This window comes from Pelodiscus sinensis, chromosome 19 (assembly GCF_052426305.1).
Source record: "Pelodiscus sinensis isolate ZL-2025 chromosome 19, ASM5242630v1, whole genome shotgun sequence".
In the NCBI taxonomy this organism is placed as follows: Eukaryota; Metazoa; Chordata; order Testudines; family Trionychidae; genus Pelodiscus; species Pelodiscus sinensis.
In genome coordinates this window covers 3,810,851-3,834,943 of record NC_143070.1, presented here as the reverse complement: position 1 = coordinate 3,834,943, position 24,093 = coordinate 3,810,851, and the positions used below count along the sequence as shown (strand labels likewise).

The 24,093-nt window shown below is 52.5% G+C and overlaps 1 protein-coding gene and 1 long non-coding RNA gene across 3 annotated transcripts; one reads left to right on the top strand and one right to left on the bottom strand.

Annotated features, from left to right (window-relative positions):
* Positions 1-11,882: 11,882 nt before the first annotated feature.
* Positions 11,883-24,056, top strand: LOC112544468 (killer cell lectin-like receptor subfamily F member 1). 2 transcript variants are annotated; one of them, XM_025180613.3, is made up of 6 exons: positions 11,883-12,014; positions 13,423-13,521; positions 18,145-18,303; positions 19,954-20,108; positions 21,940-22,052; positions 23,770-24,056. In XM_025180613.3, exons 1-6 carry the CDS (start codon positions 11,930-11,932, stop codon positions 23,891-23,893), a joined length of 735 nt encoding a protein of 244 aa, XP_025036398.3. In that variant the 5' UTR covers positions 11,883-11,929; the 3' UTR covers positions 23,894-24,056. The 2 variants fall into 2 exon arrangements, with proteins under 2 accessions (XP_025036398.3, XP_025036391.3); XM_025180606.3 differs by having other exon boundaries at positions 19,951-20,108.
* Positions 12,008-18,519, bottom strand: LOC142823117 (uncharacterized). Its single transcript, XR_012898442.2, has 3 exons — positions 18,258-18,519; positions 17,652-17,786; positions 12,008-12,626 (listed from the first exon to the last, which is right to left on the bottom strand). It is a non-coding gene; the product is annotated as an uncharacterized LOC142823117 (long non-coding RNA).
* Positions 24,057-24,093: the final 37 nt, after the last annotated feature.

The following is a 24,093-nucleotide window of genomic DNA, read 5'->3' as shown; positions in this document are numbered from 1 at the left end:
TCTGGTGTGAAGTATCATTTTCTGGCACTATTCATATAGATGAGTACAGTGGTGGGAAGTTACAGAGGCTGGGGGGAGTCCCACAGCAATTTATGATGCTGAATCTGCAGAGTTAAAAGTCTGTTACCTTTAAAATACGAATTGTCAACATCACCTGCTGAACTATATAAAAACAAGAGGGATTCAAATCCCGGGCTTCGTTCGCAACTTTGGTTGCCTACATTAACCACCCTAGTTCGAACTAGGGTGGTAGTGTAGACATACCCTGTGATACTGGGAGTGAAACGGGGACAGCTTGGCTCCTGAGGGGGGCGGGGCCTGGGCAGAAGGGGTGGGGCTTGGGGACATGGTGGAGGGTTTGCCCCCCCCCAGCCCTACCTTCACCCACTGCCCATCATCTGCGTCTCCCACTTTCCCCTCTGCAACACCCCACCTGGGCCCAGGGATGGGGACCCTGTTGTAGTTCCTCCCCCCACCTCCTTGTGTGGGTGTGAAGGGCTCCACAAGGTCGGGATGGCACCCAAGCCGGTCGCTACCTCGTTCCACGAGGAGTAACGGTAGTTCGGAATAGGGAGCCTAATCTGAACTACCTAGTCCGTGCCGCGTGTAGCCGCGGGCACGGAGTCCGAATTAGTGGGGATTTAAAAATGGCGGCGCCCGGCTTCATGCAAATGAAACCCGGGAAATTCAAATCCCGGGCTTCATTTGCAACTTTGGTTGCCTACATTAACCACCCTAGTTTGAACTAGGGTGGTAGTGTAGACATACCCTCAGGGAGGGTGGGCTGTACAGGGACCCAGCCTCCCCGGCTCTGGAGCACAGAGAGGGCAGGCGCTAGGGGACAGCAAGACTCCGTCCCCGGTTCGCCTGGAATAGGTGCTGTGGGGGGCGGAGAATGGGTGGGGCCAGGCTGGCGGTTTGGGAAAGAAACACCTTCCCCTGCCTACGACAGCCGGCGCCCATGGCATAGAGGGACCCTCCTTTGTGTCTCTCACAGGCAGGTAGGGGAGAAGCAGCAGTGCCCTGAGATGCGGAGTTCTCTCTGCTTCCCCCCATCCCTCTTGCGAGGAAGCCCCCGCTGAAATCCCCCCACTCGCGGAGAGGAAACAAAACCGGCAAGGGCTGGCAATACTGAAAAATGCCACGTCTCTCCCCTGCACGGGGACTGTTCCCTCCAAGCCCCTCCCCTCCCTTTCTCACCACAGCAGGTGTTGTCTGGGTTCCATACGTGTGTTTATTTTCACGAAAATAGTCTCACCCCCGACACTCATTTAGTGCTAAATATATAATGGTCCTGTCTCTCTGCAGCTGGCCAGCCACCTGCCACAAGCTCCCAGCTGCTCGACAATCAAATCAGAGCACACAACAAGAGGAACAAGTTTCAACCTTCGTAAAATTTGGAATGTCATTTCAACTGGGACTTTCAACTGGCTTTATTGGGACCTCTTTGCTAAATCTGCAGTAAGGGAGATTCAGGTGAGGTACAAGTTGAACCTCTCTAATCCGGCATCCTCAGGACTTGACGGGTGCCAAACCAGAGAATTTGCCGGACCACGGGAGGTCAATATTGTCTAGCGCATCACCAATACGTCCACTGCTTGCTGGGGTGTGAGAAGACATTGCGGGGTAAATTAGAGCTAAAGAACAGCACACAACACAAAGTCAAAACTGGTGGCTGCAAAAAAACCTTATGGGACTGCGGGAAAGTTGGTCACACCCAGGATATGTGCACATACAGCTACCTACAATCACGCCGGACTAGAGAGGTTGCTGGACCAGAGAGTGCCGGATTAGAGAGGTTCAACCTCCATTAGGAGAAGTCTCCTGACTCCACAGTAGCTGAGCACTGGGGCAGGTTACCAAGGGAGGTTGTGGGATCCCCCATCCCCAGTGGTGTTTAAGAACAGGCTGGACAAATGCCTGGCAGGTTGGTTTAGATTTACTCAGCCTTGCCTCAGTGCTGGGAGTTGCACTGGACGACCGCTCAAGGTCCCCTCCTGCCCCACGTTTCTATGATTCTAATATCAGCCCCTCGCTTACATCGGATGCCGTAGGATCAGAAGTGTCTGCAGACGTGTAGCTAATTCCTGCCCTTTGGTGCAGGGAGTCGTTATTCCCAGTCTGAGCGGCCCAAAGGAGGCTGCCGACCTGGCTCCTGTCAAACCGAAATCCCGCAGAGAAAGGAGAAATTCCCTCATCGCGTTTCCATGCAGCTGAGCTACAGGGCGTCAGTCTTAGACTGAGAAACCCAAGTTCTCCAGCCGGTCCTGGACAGGCAAAGCTCCTTGCAGGACTGGGGCCCTGCTCACCCCCAGGCTAGCTTAGAAGGGGGCTCGTGAGGCTGAGAAGGGGCAGGCCACAGCTGAGGGAACTGGGCGGCTAAGCAACCCCTGAAAGAGAATGGAGCCAGCACAGAAGGAACAGCAGGGCTGGGGGAAGCCAGGACACTGGCAGCAGAAGGCGGCTGCAGCGGAGAAACCTGTAGCCACCCTGTGGACGTCAGAGAGGGAAGGAAGGAAACCCAGGGGAGAGGGAGCAGGAAAAGGCTGAGGGGAAGGTTGAAGATGGAGCCGCCCTTGGCTGCTGGTTAGCGGGTGGGCCCGGGCTCCCCTCCCTCCCAGGGGAAGTGACGTTGTCTGGGCAGTGAATGAACAGACTCCACAGAACGTGTCCCAGGCAAAGACTCAGCTGTCTTGGAAGGGGGAACACAGTGGCCTGGCTGGAGGATGGAGCAGGCACGGCGAGCGCTGGGCAGCTCAGAGCGGGAGGGAGGGAGGCGGCGAGATGCTCAGCGAGAGGCAGACGGGAACCTGGGACCTGGACAGAGCGAATTCGCAGAGCAACCAGGAGGAGGCGCCTTGGCAGGGAGTGGGCCCCGGGACAGGCTCAGTTTAGGGTTCAAACAAGCCAAACGGTCACTGAACCAGCAGCTCTCCGGCTTCTCCGAGCCTAGATAGTGACTGACGTACGGCAACCACCACAAATACGTATCCAAGCCCAGCCGGACAGCCGCTGCATGTGTGTAGCACAAAGAGGAACAGCCACAAGGCTCGCAGACCTGCCAAATCGGGGTCACATGGTAGCGTCACTATAGAAACCCACCAGCCAGCAAATGTAACAAGGGTTCCTGGAGACGCAGCAGCAACGTGCAGAAACCCCACCACCAACAGCACCGGAGATCCTGACTGTAGCGATTCTGTCCTGCAAGAACAGCAGCTCATCACAGCCCCACCTTGGCTCTGGAGGTTGAATGAGCTACACCCTTCCTCACGGAGGGAAGGGCGCGTCCACACGAGTAACACTACAACTGAGCAGCAGCTGTACTGTAGACACCATAGCAAGGGAAACAGTTCTTCCAAAAAATGGCTGTCCACAGTCCACCTCTCCGAGAGCTGGTCGCTAGGTTCGAGGGAAGTGTAGAAGTAAAACTGGCTTTACTGGGCCTGGGGGTGTGAATTTTTCACATCTCTGAGCAACATAGCTCCAGCCACCTAACTCTCTAGTGTAGACAAACCCAAACCTGCAACTCATTTAAGTCACTTTCTAAACTCATTTGGAGAACACCTCCCCCGTTCTCATCGACACTCATTCTTTGAATCCCAAGTTAATTCATTCTGGTTTAACTAAACTGAGTCACACTGGAATCTGCCACGCGCATTCTGAAAGCGCCAGCAGCCAGTGAAACTGGAGTGACTTATAACCTGAGTTCGGTTCTACTTTCCTGTTACAGAAGCCACTAGGAGTCACAGCCAGACTCAGAACCTCCTGGAGCTCGGTGCTGGACACACACAGAACAAAGAAGATCCGGGTGTCTAATCCAAGTGCAGGTTCAACCTCCCAAATCCAGGACCCTCTGCTCCGGCAACATCCGTGGTCCAGCAAGGGCAGGGATGTTGCTGGACCGAAGAGTCCCCAGAGCGGGAGCCAGCTGGGAGAGCGCAGGGTCTGTGGAGTCCGGGCTGGGACAGCAGCTGCTGGGCAGGGGGAATCCTGGCGTCGGTGGGGGCAGGCAGCATGGGGGCCAGTGGGGTGAGGCCAGCTGGAGAGCCCCTGGCTGCAGCCAGGCATCCCTGGCTGGGGAACCCCAGGAAACCTCAGAGAGCCAGTGGTGGTTGGCCACAGCCGGGGAATCCCCCGTTACAGTGGAGCAGGCTTGGCAGCCCCGACTAGGGAACCCCGGCGGTAGCGGAGCGGGGCAGTGGCTCAGTGGGGCTGGCGGTAGCGGAGCAGCCCTGAGCCCCTGGGAAGCCTGGTTAGCAGTGGGCAGTAGGGCAGGGAGTCTTGGCTGGGCCAGCACTAGCCAGGCCACAGCAGGGTGGGGAGCCCCGGCCTCGAGAGCCCCAGGGAGAGGAACCGGCAGCGGGGCAGCCAGCAGGGGAGCATTGACCTCCCCTGATCCGGAAAACTCCCTAATCCGGGACGGCTCAGGTGCCGGATCAGGGAGGTCCAACCTGTGTATGACGAGAGACAACAGGTGGGAGCAGGCAGACGGGGGGAGGATACCAGGGAACAGAGCGACTGTCTTCGGTATCCGCCGCTGGGTGCACAGTCATCTGTAGAACGTGCGCTGATTTTGTTTGTCCCGGTGAGTGCTCCACCCTCGCTCCACCCCAATCCCCACCCCTCTGCCTGTTCCTCTGAGGCCCTGCAGCTTCCACCTCTTCCTGTTGTGCTTAATGGTATTAAACGTAAATATGATTTAAACTGTCAACAGTTTCAGTGATAAAATGTATAGTTTAAATAGATTAACCACTTAAAGAGGGAGGGGCAGGGTCGTTCTGGCTGGCCAGGTGCAGGGTGGGGCTGGCCGGCGGGAGGTGGGGCAGGGGACAGATGGATGCCTTTGGGGGGGGGTCAATCAGTCTGTCTGAGGGGGCCAGGATCTGGGGGCCAATGTGGTGGGATCAGGGTCGGTCCAGCACGCTAGGGTTCAGCTATCAGGTCTGGGGATTAATATGAGTTAACCAGGAAGCCGAGCGCTCACCAGTTAACCAATTAACCTTCGACATCCCTGCTTCCTACCTCGGTCCAACGCCCGTCTCCTGAGCCCACTCGCCTGCCCCCCATTGCCCCTGCCCTACCCCAGGCGTGTGAGCCCCGGGGTGCTCCTGGCGCTGGCCCCTCTCTGCCCCCTTGTGCCGGGCTGGGCAAATGCAGAGCCAGGCGGATCCTGCTCCCGACCCAGCGGGTTTCACACTTTTTTTTCTCATGACCCAGGTGAAGACAAAGGTTGATGCTCCTACCCGACCCAACAGGACTGGGCTGCGGGCTGCAGGGTGGGCTGAGGAGGGGAGCTTTGGGGTGCAAGAGGGGCTCCGGCTTTTGGGGGGGGGAAGGAGGGGATTCCCTCAAGCGGCTTCCAGGCAGCTTCCTGCCTCTCCCGGCACCACAGACCAGGCTGCTCCTAGACGCAGCCAGCAGCAGGGTCCCAGCTCATGGGAGTGCGGAGCGAGTGCTCAGGGCACGGAGCCCTGGGCGCTTCCCTCACCTAGGAGCCGGGCCTGCTGCCGGCCGCTTCTGGGGGGACAGGGCAGCCTGAGGTTCTAGGCCAGGCAGGGAGCTGCCTTAGCCCCCCCCACTGCTCACCTGAGCCCCCTGCAGCCACGAGACCCGGACGTCCCACCGCCCAGTGCTGGTTGCGACCCGCAGGTTGAGAACCGCCGGGTCGAATACAAGAATAAGACGTAACTCAGTGGCTGGGTGTGGTTAGAGGAGGCGGTCGGACAGGGGCGCAGGAAAACAAGGTTAAGTTATTCGCTGCTGTGCGTGTGGGGATCTTTCGGTGTCACTCAGCTCTGGAACACGCTTAGTCATTTACTCACCGTTTCTGCCCAGAACCCTAAGGCTGGAGGCTGCTTTGTGGTTCTTGTTTTTAAAGAGGCGGCCCCGTGTCGAGGCCTGTACGTTCTGCAGGTGCTGCAACTTTTTTTTAAAAAAAAGCCACAAACTTTTCCATATTTTCTGTCTCTCTCTTCCCACCAGGAGTGTGGGTCCTGCTGCTGCTGGATCCCTGCTCGCCTGCTGCCCGCCTCCCAGCAATGGGGGGGATCCAGTGGCTGGCGATGGGGGTGGGGGAGCAAAGCCGGAGTCGGGCGAAGCTGCAGGGTGCAGGGGCGGCTGCTCCCCTTCCTGGTCTGTGGGCACCGTCCCTGCCACGGTGCCTCCTCTTGGCCAGCAGCCCCCTCGCCCCCGGCTCGTTTCCAGCCTGGACTGACTACTCCCTGCGATGGCTGGATACATGTCACCCCTGCAGCTCATCCATCGGCCCTGTACATACCCCCGCTGTCCTCTCCCGGCTGTGCCCCTTCATCCCCTCAGTCCTGCTGCTCCTCTGCATCCCCTCCCCCTGAAGGACCTGGGAAAAAGAAAAGCCGGTAAATCTTCTAGTTACCTGCAAGACCTGCCACCAATTTCAGACCGTGCCTCCCGCCTACTCACGGAGAGAGCCCAGAGCAGCCGATTCATCCCCTGCCCACCGGCTCCCTCCCCAGCAGTTAGACACGACCCCAGGTACCAGCTCAGGGTTACTCGGCCATTGTCCAGAGCCATGCCGCCCCACGGGCCTGGTCCCCTCCCCGCTGGAGGGAAGCGACAAAGCTCTGCTGAGAAAGAGCCCGGTTCAAGGAATCGGTAAGACCGAGAGCTGTGCAGCCTGTGTCATTTCCCTAGAACAAGTGGGGAATCTGAGAAACTCAGAGCACGAAGCCAAGTCTTAAAGGCTGGGACCTTTCTAAAAAGAGCAAAACAGAAACCAATAGAGAAACCAGAACACCCTCCTGTCAATCCCCTCAATGCTGACCCATAGACCCTACACCCCACTAACTCAGCGCAGGCCTCCCCTGACCCCTTGCAGCTCAGCCAGTACTCCATAATCCTGTCCCACAGCCCTCCTATTACCCCGGCCCTGGGCTCTCTGCCTTCTTCCCAACTCGGCCAATGCCCTTCAATCCCAACCCACAGCCCCCCATGGATGTTCCCTCTAATTGAGTTTCCATTCATGCGTGAAATAAATTTTGTTCCATGCACCAAGGCATGCACCGATGTGCACCACCCATCGAAATACTCGCTGCTGGCTGTGGGCACTCTGCCAATCAGCTGGGCAGTGTCTGACCTCTACCAGGCGGCTGCCCAAGTGCTCAGCTTACAGGGAACGCTGTGCCCCACTATCCCAACCCCTGACTCTTCACAGCCCTACCTCACAGCTCCGCCAGTGCCAGTGTTCCTTCTCACATTTTCTAGCCTTGGGCGGGTTGAATTTTCTTATGTGCTACATGAATATTGCAGTTGTGTGTCAATGCACACCACCACTACAAAGAAAACACACACTATATATATTTTACAACCCCCCCCCTCCCCACACACATACATACATATATTTTAAGCAGTCCCTATGTTGGAATAAAATATTGAAACAAGACACTTGAGTCTGGTTGCTGTGAGATATCATTAGGGTGTGTCTAGACTACACGCCGGGGGTCTATGGACCATACATTGGGAACCACTGGTCTATGTGGTCCCCCCTTCACATGTGCTGGGGTGTCACAGAAAAGGGTGGGACCGGGGAGGGAAGTGAAAGGCGGGAGGGCTCAGCCTGGCACTAGTGTGTTATGGGGAGGTGATGCCGGGAGCCAGCAGAGCCGGGCAGGCTGGGCTGGTTACGCAGGGTCCCCTGAAGGGTGGGGCTTGGAGGAGTCACCCCAATTCGCTGGACCCCAGGGAAGGCTTGGTCTGCACAGCACTGCCCACCTTCCTGCTTCTCTGCCTCTGCTTCCTGTTGGGGGTGCTGCAGAATCTCCCTCCCCCCCAGCCCTGCCCCGACCCTGATGCGCCAGCTGTGTGCCCCCCCCCCCCGGGAAAACCTGCCAGAGGAACCCATCAGCTCCCTGCAACTGAGGCCCCGCCCCTTCCAGAAGGGCGGAGCCAGGCCTCTCTACCTTTCTTGGGGCCCATAGAGGCTGAAATCCCCCCTTCTGCAGGGGGTCAGAGTTAAGGGTATTGCGAAACCACAGGCATTTTTCTGCAGTTGGTAACAGCAACTTCTTCATGAGGTGGGCAAGCTACGATCCGCCAGGTCGTTAATTATGTATTTCCTACTCTGGTGGGCTGGAACAGATGCACATGCTGCGGGGGCTTAGCTGGTTTCAGTGGCATTGAAGACAAAAGGAAAATCAATGTGGAGGTCTCTGGGCTGTTTGGCTCCCAGGTTTCTCACTTCTAGCCTCATGCAGGCTCGATGACCTGCAGGTTGACTGGTGACAGTGGGCCAAGAAATCACAGCGGTGGGAGAAAGGGAGGTCCAGACCCCTTGTGGGGGTGCAGGGGAGACGAATGGGGGCTCCGCTGTGGGGGGAGGGGAAATTGAAGGGCACCCAAAGCTCCTGCCATGGGGGGGTGGCAGGCAGAGCCCCAGTTGTGGGCAGGAGAACAGGGGCCACACACGGCCCATGGCATGCGGGACAGGAGGGAATGAGGTGATCAGAGCTCCTGTGTGACCCAGACACCCCTTGGCAAAAGGTGGGGGTGTGCTTAGGGCAGGGGGAGGAGGGAACGGGGGGGGGGGGACACAGGGATCCTGGCATGGGGGGCAGGGCTGCAGGGAGTCCTGGACACAGACGGGTGGTGCAATAGGGTGGCTGGTTTTCGACAGGAACGCCTGGTCAAACAGGAGACCTGCTGGTGCCCATCAACACAACTGACAGGACACCCAAGGTGCAGCCGGGGTGGGGGGGGGGGGGAGGCAGAGCAGTGGTGGGTCACCTCACACACCATCCCTCCACCAAGGCGGTGTCCCACCTGTCACCTATCCCAGGTGGCTGCAGCTCCCAGCCCCGGCCCTGCAGGCAAGTCCCTCCCAGCCAAGGCGGAAGTGGACGGGAGAAGGGAAAAGCAGCATGTGGCGGGGAGATGGGGGAAGAGGAATGAAGAGGGGAAGCATAGGGGCGGGGCCTCAGGGGAAGGGGCGGGGCCTATGGAGGAGAGGCGGGGCTTTGGGGAAGAGGTGGGGCAGGGGTGGGGTTTTGGGAGCAGAGACGATTCTGGCACCCCTGCGAGCGTGTTTGGTTTTTAAGTATTACCAAGTTGGCAGCTCCCAGCGCCTGCCCAACTCTCTGTCCAAATTCGCAATAAAGCATTGAAAGACGAGATCCTTGTCAGAACAGCCTCATGCTCTGTCATTTTAGGCCAGCTATTTAGGGACCCTCCCCACAGAACCTACTAGCAAGTGTAGCAACCTACACCCCACCACATCCTGCCCGCACCTGTGTCTCCTCCCACGGGGACACCAATAACTGCCCTGCTGTGGTTTCTAAGTGCCGCGTGTGAAGTAGCCTCTCTTGGCTACACAACTCAGCAGGACCCACCTCAGAGCTACCGTCTCCTTTTCCAAAGGGACCCAGGAGCCTGTGGCTCAGAGCAAGTCACTGGGACGGAGGGGGCTGGTTTCCAAAGGGGTTTAGGCACCTAAAGATGCAGAGAGGAGCCTAGTGGGAGTTTCACAGGTACCTAAATACCTTAGGCGCTCCCAGCCCACAGCCCCTCCCTCCGCTATCTCAGCCCTGCCACCCTCCGCACACCCCGGCTCTGCTGGTGCCCCCCAGTCTCCATCCACCACCTCCCCCCTGCTATACCAGCCATGGGCTCCCCCCACAGCACCCCCAGTCTCAGCCCTCTGCCCCCTGCACCTCCAGCCCTGGGATTCCCTCTGCCCCCAGCATGGCCAGTGCCCCCCAGCTGTCCCAGCCCTGGGCTCCCGATTCCCCGGCTCTGCCAGTGCCCCTCAGTCCTGATCGGCATGGACACGGAGCCAGAACTGGGCAATTGAGTGCAGGAGCGAGCAAGCGTGTGTGTGCCCCGACCCCCACCCTTGTCCTCCTCATTTCTCCATCCCCAAAGATTTGTGCCCCGGGCAATTCCCCTGCGTGTTGCACCCTTTGAAGCAGCTCCAGGCCCCTTTGAAGCGCCAGCTCTGTCCTGATTGGCTGGTGTCAGGGACTCTCTGTGAGGTCATCCCTGTCCTCCAATAAGCGAGGTCCGGCCACAGGCCTTTGTGATGTCATAGTCACCCCCACCCCTCCCTTGTTAGGCTGGTGTTCTGGTCCTGGCTGGCCCCTCTGGCTGTTTGAGGGGTTTCCCCTTGGAGCGCCCCACTGAACGGCAGCTGGGTCTGGGGGCTGAACGGGCTGGGCCGTAATGCCCCAGGGGCTGCTCCCTTGGCCCCACCCAGCTTTTCATTCACTAGCAGAGTGTAAGGCCAGACTAGACCACTGGAGCATCAGATTTGCCCCCTGCACATCTCAGCCCCCGTGTCTCCCAGTAGTTACCCTGTCCTCCACCCCACACCAGACAGACCCCACTGGTCACAGCCCCTCACGGATGTGTGATCTGACCATCCTGGGTGCAACCTTCACCGCTGGCAGGGGACCGAAAACGGGCCTGAAAGTCTTGCCCAGCACCTGGCGCTGGGGGGAAGTGACGCCGCACTAAGGACGGATCGGATATTTTGCCTAATTCGCCTGCCAAACTCCACCCTGAGCTTTGGCACATCGGGCCGTGTCCGGAAACCCGAGAGTCCAGAAATCACCGATCTTCATAATTCAGCTGGGCAATTTAAGCAGAAGCCACATCTTTAAGAGGCCCTAGCCTGGCAAATATGTATGCACAGGGTGAACCTGCCCCACATCACTAGCCCTGCTGGCTTCCCTGGCCCCATCATTTTGTGTGCATTATGGTAGCACCATCACACCAGGCCCATGCTACAAGACCGGGTCATAGCCGGCTCCTTTGTGCATGGCCCGGCCAAAGGGACACAGGGAAAACACGGCCCCTGCGAGCTCACGGTCCAAGCCGTCCCAGCCGACTACTCCCCTGCGTGAAGCAAACGCTTTCAGGTGTGCAAAGGCTGGGCCAAAGAGGTCATGGTCACCGTGGGGTTTTCAAACCAACACTTGTGGAGGCCAGATCTTGGTGGGGCTCAGTTGGACGCAGTTCCATTGGGGTCAGTGGGGCCAGATTCCCAGTGGCTGTCAATCGACTGTATCTCTATTGGGGTCAATGGGGCGACATTCCAGTTGGCCGTAGGTCAATTGGAATCAATGGGGCCGGATCACCCAACTGGTGAGACGCTTCGTTGACTTCAGAAGAGCTGTACCAATTCACACCAGGAGGGGACTGGCCTTTGATGTGTGTTGCACAGTTAGATACAGGCGATGGGTACTGTAGGCAAGGGAAAGCTTTGCCTTCCCAAAACCACCTGTGCCGCTGGCTGTCTGGCTGCCCCAGTGGTCTGGCCACCTGGTGGGGCCATGGGGCTGGGGGCAGTAACTGGGAGCGGGGGCCAGACTTGATACCACTGGGGGAGGAGGTTGTGGAAGGGGCGGGGCCTGAGGCAGAAAGGGCGGGGCCTGAGGTGGAAGGGGCGGGGCCAGAGGTGGAAGGGCGGGGCCAGAGGTGGAAGGGGCGGGGCCAGAGGTGGAAAGGGCGGGGCCTAGGTTTTGCCTTCCCCACCTGCGCCTTCACCCACCGCCCATGTGGTGAGATCAGGGCTTCTGCCTGCTGGGAGGTGCAGGAGGGTGTGGGGACGGCATCAAGACCAGCCCCTCATTCCTTGGCTGCCCTCGGCCCTGCCTGCAGCTTGCGACTTCTGTGTCATTTATGTCAAGGCCTCAGGGTCAGTTTTGCCCCGTGCTGGCTCCTTTTGCCTGCCCCCTCACTGAGCCTTCTGCCCCGACCCATCCTCTACAAGTGCCGGGCCTTGCAGGGCGCCAGCAGGTTGGCTTGTTTTGTGCGACTGAGTTGAGCCTGTGGTTTGGCAGCTTGAGACCGGGCTGGTACTTCCTGTTTACCCTCATTCGGACAGGCCGAGGCTGTGGTGGAGGCAGGGGGGAGTCATTGGCTTCTTCTCTTCTCGTCATTCGCTGGGCAAGCTTGGAAGATGCAGGATGAGGAAGGTTACACAGTATTAAATCTCCAAGCCCAGGAGAACTCCACCGTCCGCCTGACCCCAGGCCAGATCCAAGGTACGGACTTTAACAAATTTCTCTTCACGAGCGTGTTGCAGGGAAAGAACGAGGGATGCATATAGCTCTTGAGCGCTATTCTCCACACTGGCTTTTCTTTGGCCCCGCGACCAGACCTTCCTCGTTCCTGTCCAGAAATGGATATTCGTCTTTTGCAGCTGAGATTTTCAAAACTGCCTAAGAGATTTAGACACCCAGAATCCATCCCGATCAATGGGATTTGGACCTTCCATTCCAATCGGCGCCCATTTTCCAAGCTGCTTCGTTTCTGGCCGGACAACGGGGCATTTCTGAAAAAGGTCGAGGTCTCCGCGTTTGTTTTAATTCTGCAGCAAAACAAAAAGCAAGATCCTTTGATAAGCCAGGGACTTGAGGCTGGTTCCCCCGTATCTCAGGGCCACGCTTCACCCACTCCTGAATCCAGCGGTGAAAGGTAACGGTTCTTACAAGTACTGTCCTATCGCAATGCGGGGTCCTTGCCCCAGCTCAGCCGGCACCTGCCAGAGCTGCGCACTGTGGCGCACCCGCTTACTTTCACCTCTGCCTGATTCTTGACCAAGCTTTCATGAAACTGATTCTCTTTCATGAGATGTTTTGATGAATCGGCATTTTCTGATAAAAAAAAAAAAATCTGTTGGTAAATTCTTGACCAGCTGACTGTGAACCCCCAACAGCACGAGAAAACCAAACAATAATTAGTCACAGGGGATCAGCTGTGTTAGTCTGTAACTTTAAAAACTATGAAGGGTCCTGTGTCACCCTAGAGATTAACAAATACAGAGGATCATGATCTTTCGAGGGAGAAACCCACTTCGTCAGATGAGTCGGACTGGGAATAACCAAACACGAATGTGACTCTTGGATCCATGAACAAGAGCATATCGAGTAGGTGAAGGAGAGAGAGGGTTTTACCTCTGTATTTGGCACTGGTGGGCCTGCAGTGGAATTCTATGTCCAGTTCTTTTAACTTATCATTCCAGAGCAAACTGCATAAATTGGAGAGGGTTTGGCTAGCAGCGGGGCTCAGCGCTTTCTGAAATTCAGAGCCCTTGGTGGTGTCTAAATTTGGGTCCCCGGAATCCCTAGTCCCTTTTGAAAATCTGCACCCATCACTTGAAAAACTGCTGCCACATTTTCTTCATTGGACTGTAGTAGATTTCATTCGGGCTTTCGGGGGGAAAATATCAAGCCAAGATCAGTTGTGCAAACTGTACTGTACATTACCGCATGTAGGGCTGCATTAGAAATTTCAGTGTATAATGTTGTGAAACCAGGACTTTAATGGGCTAGCTGGACCTTTGGTCTGATGCCGTATGGCTGTTCTTACGTTGCATTACAGGTATTACCTAACAACGCCTATCGACATAACGTGAGCCCATAGTTTCTCACCAAACTGCATTTTTTACAGATTCCTCTTCAATGTCCCAGAGCTGCAAACTCCCACTAGGGATCCTGGGGGCTGTTTGCCTCATTTTGGCATTAGCCGTGATCCTTCTGTCAGTGCCAGGTGAGTGTCTAAATCTTGTCTGCTTTGTAAACACATGGGTGGGGGAGGAACACAGCTTCAGTGTTTTCTATGGAGCTACTGAGGTGACTCACGTTTTTCCACAGCACAGATCATCTCTGAAGGCATCTCTACATACGTACTCTTTTTTGGTGGTGTGTGGAATAGAACACTGACCGACCCAGGTTGTCTATGGGCAGAATCAAACCTGGGACCTCTGGAGCTCAGTGCATGAGCCTCTGTCTACAGCATGAGCTAAAACCCAGCTGGCTCTCAGCTAAGGCTGTAGGGCAGGCGTATGGTTTTCTCTGTAAATCTAGACTACCCTTGGCTTCTGAAAGAAGCTATGAAAATTAGGCATGAATTTGCATATCTTCTTCAAATCCCTTTTTCAGAAGAAGTTATTTTAAAAAAGCAGTCTAGATGAGGGGGTTTCATGCAAAAAAAACTTTTTTTGAACCCTTCTGCCTCAAAAAAATGAGATTTCTTTTTTAAAAAAAGGAGGGGGTGCGCGAAAAACCCCGTCTAAATGCTTTAAAAAAAAAAAAAAAAAAAAACCTCTCCCGAAAAAGAAATGGGAAGAAGATATGAAAATTCATGCCTAATTTGCATATCTAGACCGAAGGTAGTCTTCTTCTAGACCTAGCTTAAGTGGTCTTGGTGCCACTAGCCAGTGCAGGCGACTAGGGAGAAGACATGCTGAGCCTGGTGGGGACGTACCCAGGTGTACCCTCTCCACGGTTCCCAACTTGCCCTGGTGGTACCTCTCCCATAGACAAAGCTATGTCTCCCATAGACAAAGCAGCAGTATCGTGTGTCCCTGTCAGAGGCTTTGGAAGTGGGGAAAGACTCTGACATTGGGAAGGCAGCGGTGAAAAGCTCCGGCGGGAGCCTTTCCCGGTTGCTGGAAAAGACTCCAGTGGCAGGAAAAATCTCCAGAAATGTCCTGCTATGAGCCTCCGCCCACCACTTCCTCCCAGCCAGAACCGTTCCCTGACCTGCTGCTGTGCAAGCTAGCCTGGATACAGCTGCCTTTGAGCCTGTACACAAACCCGATACACCAACATCGGTGTGCACAGGATAGACCCGCCCTCAGGGGTGTATTCGTGTGTAACCCGCCCCCTTCCCGTCTGGCACTTTGTCTCCCTCTAGTGGTGATGGGGAACATACCAAGCTCATGGGTCAGTCTCAAACGGTCTCTGTGCAACACAAATAAGCCACACTTTGATTAAAAAATAAGGAGTTTCCATCTGCACTAAGCAACACCTGCCTTGAAAGGTATTTTCAAAGGAAACTAAGATAAAATATACAGAATAATCAACTATTTTGACTATTGCATGGCTGTAATCTGACGTGTCAAATACGCACCACTGCCATGAACACGTCATGGGACAGGGTCAAAATAATAAACAGGAAAAAGCAAAATAAAGGCGTGAAACTAAAATTAAGGTTTGACACAAAATGTCAATTTTTTGGAAAAATAAACTTTAATTTTGCGACGTTTTGTGCAAGCCATGTTGTCAAAAATCAATAACATTTAGCAAAAACAAAGTGTCGAAAAAACGGCATTTTTTACAACAGAAAATTGTTTCCAAGAAAAGTTTCCAGCGAGTTTGGTTGATGACTCTGCTGCAGCCTTAGCTAGTCAAACTTGGACTCTTAGCTCAGGCAGGAGAGACTTCCTCTCTGTAGACCTAGATGTTCCAGGTTCAAGCCCTGCTACTGATGACCCACTTATGGGGTTACACACAGTCCCTTATGTTTATAATCCCTGTGGAATGCCAGACAGGCTGTGTCTAGACTGGCCAGTTTTTCCAGAAAATCAGCCGCTTTTCCAGAAAAACTTGTCAGCTGTCTACACTGGCTGCTTGAATTTCCACAAAAGCACTGTTTGAAATTTCCTACTGTAAGAAATCAGTGCTTTTTGCGGAAATACTATGCTGCTCCCATTCAGGCAAAAGTCCCTTTTGCGCAAAACTTTTGCGCAAAAGGGCCAGTGTAGACAGCTCAGATTTGTTTTCCGTGAAAAAGCCCCAATTGCGAAAATGGTGATTGGGGCTTTTTTGCGGAAAACCACGTCTAGATTGGCCACGGACGCTTTCCCGCAAAAAGTGCTTTTGCACAAAAGCGTCCGTGCCAATCTAGTCGCGCTTTTCCAAAAATGCTTTTAACGGAAAACTTTTCCGTTAAAAGCATTTCCAGAAAATCATGCCAGTCTAGCCACAGCCGTATTGTTTAAGTGGAAAGGGGAACATTAGGAAAATAATGTAATTTAGCATAGTAATTTAGCAGGTAGAAGCAAGCAGGTTTAGCCTTGAGTGTCTGGCTTTTCCTACCTCAATTACTCACTAATTCATGGGTTACAAATTGAAAAGTGCTATCCCATAAGAACATAAGAACATAAGAGCGGCCGTACTGGGTCAGACCAAAGGTCCATCTAGCCCAGTATCCTGTCTGCCGACAGTGGCCAGCACCAGGTACCCCAGAGAGGGTGGACCGAAGACAATGATCAAGCGATTTGTCTCCTGCCATCCCTCTCAAGCCTCTGACAAACAGAGGCCAAGGACACCATTTTATCCCCTGGCTAATAGCCTTTTATGGACCTAACCTCCATGAATTTATCCAGCTTCTCTTTAAACTCTATTATAGTCCTAGCCTTCACTGCCTCCTCTGGCAAGGAGTTCCACAGGTTGACAACACGCTGTGTGAAGAAGAACTTCCTTTTATTAGTTTTAAACCTGCTACCCATTAATTTCATTTGGTGTCCTCATATTCAGAGACTGCATCACTGGTAACATCATAGCCTCTGAACAGGAAATGGTTAGGCACCATTTCAGGTAAACACCTATGTCTGCTTTTAAAATCATGCTTCAAAGGTTTCCTGATTAGGGCTCTTAAAGAGACACTGTCACCTTTAAATTTCATCCATTTAAAAAAGGGAACGTGAGTTAAATATACCACTGCTATTTGGTTCTCATGACAAACAAGACTTTTTACAGTTCATTAGTCAGAATGTTCAGATGGCTCCTTTTTGGACTTAGACTTGTTGCCTGCAAGTTGGCACCTGTTAAATGGATGGGGAAGTTCATACACCAGGGCTGTTGAGTCAGGCTCTCAGAAGACTCAGGCACAAGTTATTGGATCCGTTCCAGTTGGGTCAAAGTTTTTAGAGGGCTCCCAACAACCATAATAGCTAGAGATGGACTGAGAAGATGCTCTGGAGAAAAACTCAGTGGCTATGTCTAGACTGGCACGATTTTCCGCAAATGTTTTTAACGGAAAAGTTTTCCGTTAAAAGCACGTGTGGAAAAGAGCGTCTAGATTGGCACGGACGCTTTTCCGCAAAAGCACTTTTTGCGGAAAAGCGTCTGTGCCAATCGAGACGCGGTTTTGCGCAAGAAAGCCCCGATCGCCATTTTCGTGATCGGGGCTTTTTTGCGCAAAACAATACCGCGTTGTCTACACTGGCCCTCTTGCACAAAAGCATTTGTGCAAGAGGGCTTTTGCTTGAATGGGAGCAGCATAGCATTTCCGCAAGAAGCACTGATTTCTTACATGAGATCGTCAGTGTTCTTGCAGAAATTCAAGCGGCCAGTGTAGACAGCTGGCAAGTTTTTCCGCAAAAGCAGTTGCTTTTTGCGGAAAAACTTGCCAGTCTAGATGCAGCCAGTGGTCTGTCCATGCTCCCCTACTTTGGGAAGTCTTTACAATGTTCTTATGGTGAACAATACAGACCCTGATAGCTATGGAAGAACAAATTAACATCCTAGACTCCATTCCCAGAACTGGGCTGTGCGTGTTCGTTAAAAGATGGAATTCTGGTTCGGTGGGAAATTCCGAGAATTTGAAATGTTGATTCATTCCAAATTGGAATGACAAGCCAACATTTCGGAATTTTCCACGGGATAAAAATTCCATTTTTTTTGACTGGGAACTATCAAGTTGGTCTGAGTAGGCTGAAACATTATAAAGCAACATAAAATAAGAGATCAAGTACACTGAATATTTAGTATAAAATATAACATATTCACATTTACTGCAACGTAAACATCTAAATGAATCAAAAGTATAGTCATAACAAAATGCTTTTACCGGATGGAAAAATTGTGAAACAAAACCTGTCTAAACAATACCGTTAGACTTTTTCCGCTTCCAAAATTTCACCGAAACAGACGAAGTCTGCAATATGGTTCAATGTGGATGACACCGCCTTTCCCTGCATTGTTCCATCTGGGTTCTTTGGACCCTCTCTGCTGAGAACAGAGATGCTAACACCAAAGAAAGAAATGAATGAGGTGCAGGCAAATTGGCTGGGGAGACCAGAGAAAATAATTTACAGCAAAACATTACAGAGCTAGCTGGAAATAGACAAGAGCAGGCGAGAAAAACATGAAGGCGCTAAGAGATGATGACAGGTAATAGGAAAGGGAAACGGAAAAACGGACACACTCCAGTTTCACGTTTATATATAAATAGGAACAAAACAGACTTTGCCTCTGCGCTTTTCACAGTTGCGTGTCTTTCTCCAAGGGGCGAGCTGGGCTTCATGTTCTTAGTGGTTTCTCCCACCTGCGATAAGGGAAGTCAGTTCTCTGTCCCCTGTTCACACGGATGCCGTGTGGGAAGTTTTCCAGGGCAGCTCTCACAACGGACAGACGGGACCCCCGCCAAGCACCCCTGTGGATGGGGAGTCGGGACAGAGAAGACCAAGCAGCAGCCCTGAGGGAGTCCTTGCTCACCTGAGACAGAATCTGTGCCAGTTCCAATCCCAGGACAGCGCAGCAGGTACCTCCAGCGCCTCTCGGGCCTGCGCCGTGCCCCTGCCTAGCTCCACCTCTGCTGCTGCCGTGCATCGCTCAGGGCTCCTCCTACACCAGTTCCGTCCTGCAGCCGGGCCCACGTGGGCCACCAGCCCCCTCCAGAGCTGCTCTGCCTTGGGGACCTGCAGCCCTGCTCCCCACAAGCATCTTCGCATGGGGTGGGAGGAGCAGCAGTGACACCTAGTGGCCAGCCAGGGTAGCTCATACAGTAATTCCTCACTTAACACTATCGATACGTTTCAGAAAATGATCGTGTTCAGTGAAAACGTGCTATGCGGGGTCAATTTTCCCACTGAAAATAATGGAAAAGATGGGGGTTGCGTGGTGTCTATTGGGACCGGGACATAAGGTTGGGGGAGACAGGGGACTGGGTTACAGCACGGAGGGGAGGTGTTTGGCTCTGGGGAAGGGAAGGAGAGGAGAGGAGAGGGGAGGGGTATTGGGTTGGGAGGATGCCCCTGTGATGGATCTGCCTGGACCCACACTGCGTCCGGTGAGGAGGGGTCGCCAGGGAACGGCGCGGTGAGCAGCGAACTCTCCGCCGCTTTGCAGGGAGGCGGGGGAAACCCCGTGCAGCTGCTGGCGACAGGCCAGCTGGGGAAACCCAGCTGCTGGCCTGCAAGCGGGGGCAGAGGAGAGGGGTCAAGGTGTCTGGCGAGGTGGAGTCAGTGGGGAACGGCGCGGCGAGTGGCGAACCCTCCGCCACTTTGCAGGGAGGCGGGGGAAGCCCTGAGCAGCCGCCGGCAACAGGCCAGCTGGGGAAATCATGTTTTTCCGGGGACGGTCGTGTAATTCAAAAAACGTTCCCTAAAAAAAAAATTGTGCCATCGTGAAAACGTGTCACACGGGCATGTGTTAAATGAGGAATTACCGTATAGTTCCACTCCTGGCCCACACCTCAGCCCCATGACCTCATAACCCACCCATGGCCTGGCTCTGGTTCCAGAGGGGGGGTGCACAGAGGGTGGGAGTCTCCAAATTTTGAAGACTGCGTCTCTCCTCAGTGGTCAGGCTGGGATGTTTCAGAAAAGGGAGCAGGAACCCAGCCCCGTGTGGGCAATTTTGGGTTCCCCCCCTTCATCAGGCAGCTGGTGCAAATCGCTCATCGTTTCTGGAGCCTTTTTCTGATTTTTTTTCCAATGCTAAGATAAAGGTTGTTTTTTGTTTTTTTTCTTAAGAGAAAGCAACCTCATTTGTATGCAGTGTTCAAGACGTGGGCTTCCCATGGATTTATACAGAGGCAATAAGATATTCTCTGTCTTATTCTCCATCTTGAAGGCCCATCAAGCGTCTCCGTCATTCTACACACAGCGAGAGATAGGCCCTGATCCAGCAGGGATCAGGGCCCCGTTGAGCCAGGCACTGCACAGACACAGTGAGACAGTCTCTGCCTCAAAGAGTTTGCAAGATAGATAAACAAAATAATACGACCCCTATATGACAGATGGGGAAACTGAGGCACGGGGGGAGTTGCCATGCCTTTTCGCAGGTCACACGGCAGCAGGGAAGCCAGATTACCCAACCTGCAATCAAATCCCCAAACGTAGAGTTTGGGAAGCGTTGAACCAGGATGTGTCTTCACTCCCATTAATACTGCATTCCTTCCCCCCAGCAGGGGCCTCTGAGTGCAGACTCTGCCCCATGGACTGGCTGTCTCACAGCGGACAGTGCTATTGGTTCTCGAAAGGGAATCGGGACTGGAACGGGAGCAAGGAGGACTGCTCCAGGAAAAGGTCTCGCCTCCTGGTGATCCAGGACCAGGAGGAGATGGTAAATGTGAGAGAGAATGTGTACAACTTATACCTAAAGGCTGTGTCTAGACTGGCCACTTTTTCCGGAAAAGCAGCTGCTTTTCCGGAAAAATTTGCCAGCTGTCTACACCGGCAGCTTGAATTTCCACAAAAGCACTGACGATCTCATGTAAGATTGTCAGTGTTTTTGCGGAAATACTATGCTGCTCCCATTCAGGCAAAAGTCTTTTTCCGAAAAACTTTTGCGCAAAAGGGCCAGTGTAGACAGCAGAGATTTTCTTTTCGCCATTTTCACGATCGGGGCTTTTTTGCGGAAAAGCGCGTCTAGATTGGCCACGGACGCTTTTCCACAAAAAGTGCTTTTGCGGAAAAGCATTCTGCCAATCTAGATGCTCTTTTCCAAAAATGCTTTTAACGGAAAACTTTTCCGTTAAAAGCATTTCCGGAAAATCATGCCAGTGTAGACGTAGACAAAGTGTTTGCTCCCCAGCTATGTTGCTCTGGGGTGTGAAAAATCTCTCTTGCGTTACACCTGATCTGAAAACTTATCGGTGGTGGAGAAGCCACAATAGCCATGGGCAAATAGTCCCACTGGTTAATTACCCTCACTTGTAACAATTTACACCGTATTTCCAGGGTGAGTTTGTCTAGCTTCGTAGAATCCTAGGGCGGGAAGAGACATCAGGAGGCATCAAGTCCAGCCCCCAGCCCAAAGCAGGACCAATCCCAACTCAATCATCCCAGCCAGAGCTTGGTCAAGCCGGGACTTAAACACTTCTCGAGAGGGAGTTTTCACCCCCTCCCTAGGGAACCCATCTCAGTGCTTCCCCACCTGCCTAGGGAAATCGTTTTTCCTCATATCCAACCTCCCCTTTCCCCCACTGCAACTTGAGACAATTCTCCTTGTCCTTCCATCTTCCACCACTGAGAACAGCTGAACTTCCCACCGCTGGAGTCCCACCTTTCTCTGCTAGGCTGAGGACCCCATTATTAAACATCTGTTTCTCAGGCAAGTCCTTCCAGACCGAGATTAAGTTACCTCTGAACTGTCTCTTTTTTAAGCTACATAATAGAACCATAGAACACTAGAACTGGAAGGGACCTCGAGAGGTCATTGAATCCAGTCCCCTGCCCTCATGGAAGGACCAAGCACCATCTGGACCATCCCTATCAGGTGTCTGACAAAGAAGCCTTTCTTGACCGGCACAGGTAAACCTGGTTTCACGAGGCATACCTGTGCTGGTCAAGAAAGGCTTCTTTGTCGGCGCGGCGCGTCCAGACTGCCCCGATCTGCTGACAAACAGCTGATCGGCAGAGCGGGGCAGCCATTTAAATTTAAATGAAGCCGCGATTATTTTAATCGCGGCTTCATTTCCCTCTGCTGATCTGGCTAATCTACATGCCTCCATCGACGGAGGCATGTAGTTTAGACACACCCTCAGTCTTCTTGTTTCCAAATGAAACAAGCCCAATTCTTTCAGTCTGCTTTCATAGCTCATGTTCTCTAGACCTTTCATCATTCTTGTTGCTCTTCTTTGGTCCAGTGGGCTTAAACTGCTGCAAAGGAGGTTTAGGTGGGACATTAGGAAAAACTTCCTGCCTGCCAGGGTGGTTAAACACTGGAATAAATTGCCTAGGGAGGTTGTGGAATCTCCATCTCTGGAGATATTTAAGAGCAAGCTAGACAGATATCTATCAGGGATGTAGACAGTACTGAATTCTGGGGCTGGACTTGATAATCTCTCAAGGTCCCTTCCAGTTCTAGTGTTCAATGATTTAAGTTCTAGGGTTTTCTTTGGACCGATGGCTTTTACCGCAGGCTAAATTCATGCTCCTGCCTTTCTCCCCAGGAGTTCATACAGAAGGTCACACAAGGGAAATACCCTGTTTGGATTGGCCTTACCGTTACCTCCCCAGAGGGGAGATGGACCTGGGTGGATGGCTCCAGCTTAAACCCAAATCTGTAAGTGTTTCTTCCTGTTAAATATTTCATATGCGTCTTATGGAAAGCGTTTAACTAAGTAACTTGGGACATTTGTGGAGTTACTGGGGCTCAGACAATCTGGATTTACGAGCAGATGCCATTCATGACCTCGGCCAAGTCTTTTAAACTCTTTGGGCTTCCACGCCCCATCTGTAATAAGGACTAATTGTCCTTTGGTTGTTGTGTGTATTTAGACTACATGCCTGTACAGGAAAGAGCTGCCTCTTATTAAGTGTGTAGCCAAAACACCCCGCACAATGAAATTCTGATCTGGGTTGAGGCCTCTAAGCATTACTAGAACACACATAATACAGAAAACCAGGGGGGAAAATCCCATAACTCTCTAGGAATGGCTAACTACAGCCGCTATAGTGTAGCGGTTATGATGGTGCGGTTCCAAATTGTAGGCACTTAATACACTGATGGAAGGGGGTTTCCCATCACTTTAGAGGGTCCGCTTCTCTGAAGAGTGAGTAGCTGGGTCTATGGAGATCTATGGAGGTTTTATTTTATCAACCTAGATTGACTTAATGATGTTGCACTGGACATGACATTTTTCACAGCCATGAGATGCATGGGTGAGTCAACCAACTTTTTTAAATGAAGAGCAGGCCTCCTGAAACACAAATGCCATGAAACTGACACGTGGCAGGTGAATGAAAAGTGGGGGGTTTTCCTCAGTTTTTTGATGGAAAATTATCACAACATTTCATCTGAACGTCATTTTGATTTATATGATATATTGCGTTACAATATAACTGTCAAAAGATTTTGAAACATTTCAATAAGGGCTCTTTTAGATGGTTCCAAAAGGTGATTTTTGGAAACCTCATTTCGCAGTAAATTTCAGTGTTTCGTTCTGACTTAGAACAGTAACGAAAAACCCAACAACAAATTTATTGTGTGAATATCCCAAAATTCAGTTTTCTAGCCTCTTCTAGTAATGAAGCTGGATCTACACTATGACGGGAGACTGATATAAATTATGTAACTTCTGTTGTGTGAATAACTTAGCTGAAATTGACGTATTTAGATTTACTTACTGTGGTGTCTCTGCTACGGTGTGTCAACAGGAGACCTCCTGTTTATTCCTCTTGTGTTTCTTGGCCCAGGGAAGAATCGGTGTTGATATGAGAGTGATCAGCACTCAATTGATCAAGTCTATACTAGCCTCAATAAATCAACCACCACTGGATTGATCGCTGTCCTGTCAATCTGGTTGTTAGTGAAGACAAGCCCTAAGTAAAGTCCATTATCAGGAATTAAAGGTGATTTTGAATGTTAGGCAGGCAACTTCCTCTTGAGTCTCAGCAGTTCCTGAGTCTTCTAGGTCTGAAAACAGGCACACAACTGAATGAACGAAAGGTCTGCATTTTACGCATTTTTCTGGTCCAGCCACTAGGAGGAGACAAAGAGCCACAATCGGCAGAAATCGTATAGTAAGCTATCTTCTGACACGTGCTTTCCCACCGCCACCACTAGGGGACAGCCATGAATTCAGTCCCCAATTGCTCTCTTGGGAACCAGACATGATGGGAGATTTGGGACATCTGTAATCTTTTAGGGGAAATTGCAGAGATAATGGAAAACTGTACAGTGAGCTGTTCCTTAGATTTACAATCAAGAGAAGCTCCTTTGGGCCTTTGCTTGAGAAGTCTAAATTTCTAACAGGATTTTCCCGTCCTTTGTCCCGCAGGTTTCCGGTATCTGGCCTGGCTGTGAGGAACAGCTGCGGGGTGATCAAGGGGAACGAGATTCGTTCTGAGATGTGCAGTGCTGAATTTAAATGGATTTGTCAGAAGAAGGCTGTCCTGATCTAAGCAGCGACAGCAGGGAGCCAGTAGCCTTAAAAATAATAGATCCCTAGAGATAAAGGCCATTCTGTCTGCTCTGATCTCCTGCATAACAAAGGCCAGAGGATGTCACTCAGTAAAAAGCGGCTAAGGAGAAAGCCACATGCTCCTCCAAGTCCTCTGAAAGGTCCAGCTCCCCCCTGTGATCCAGGGAGAATTTTCTGTAT

Bases quoted from the DNA above. Each gene is read 5' to 3' on its own strand.
- LOC112544468 (XM_025180606.3), top strand. From the start codon at position 11,930: ATGCAGGATGAGGAAGGTTACACAGTATTAAATCTCCAAGCCCAGGAG. The intron at 13,522-18,144 runs GTGAGTGTCTAA...CCGTGTGGGAAG, and splicing joins GATCCTTCTGTCAGTGCCAG to TTTTCCAGGGCAGCTCTCAC. The intron at 18,304-19,950 runs GTACCTCCAGCG...CCTTCCCCCCAG, and splicing joins ATCCCAGGACAGCGCAGCAG to CAGGGGCCTCTGAGTGCAGA.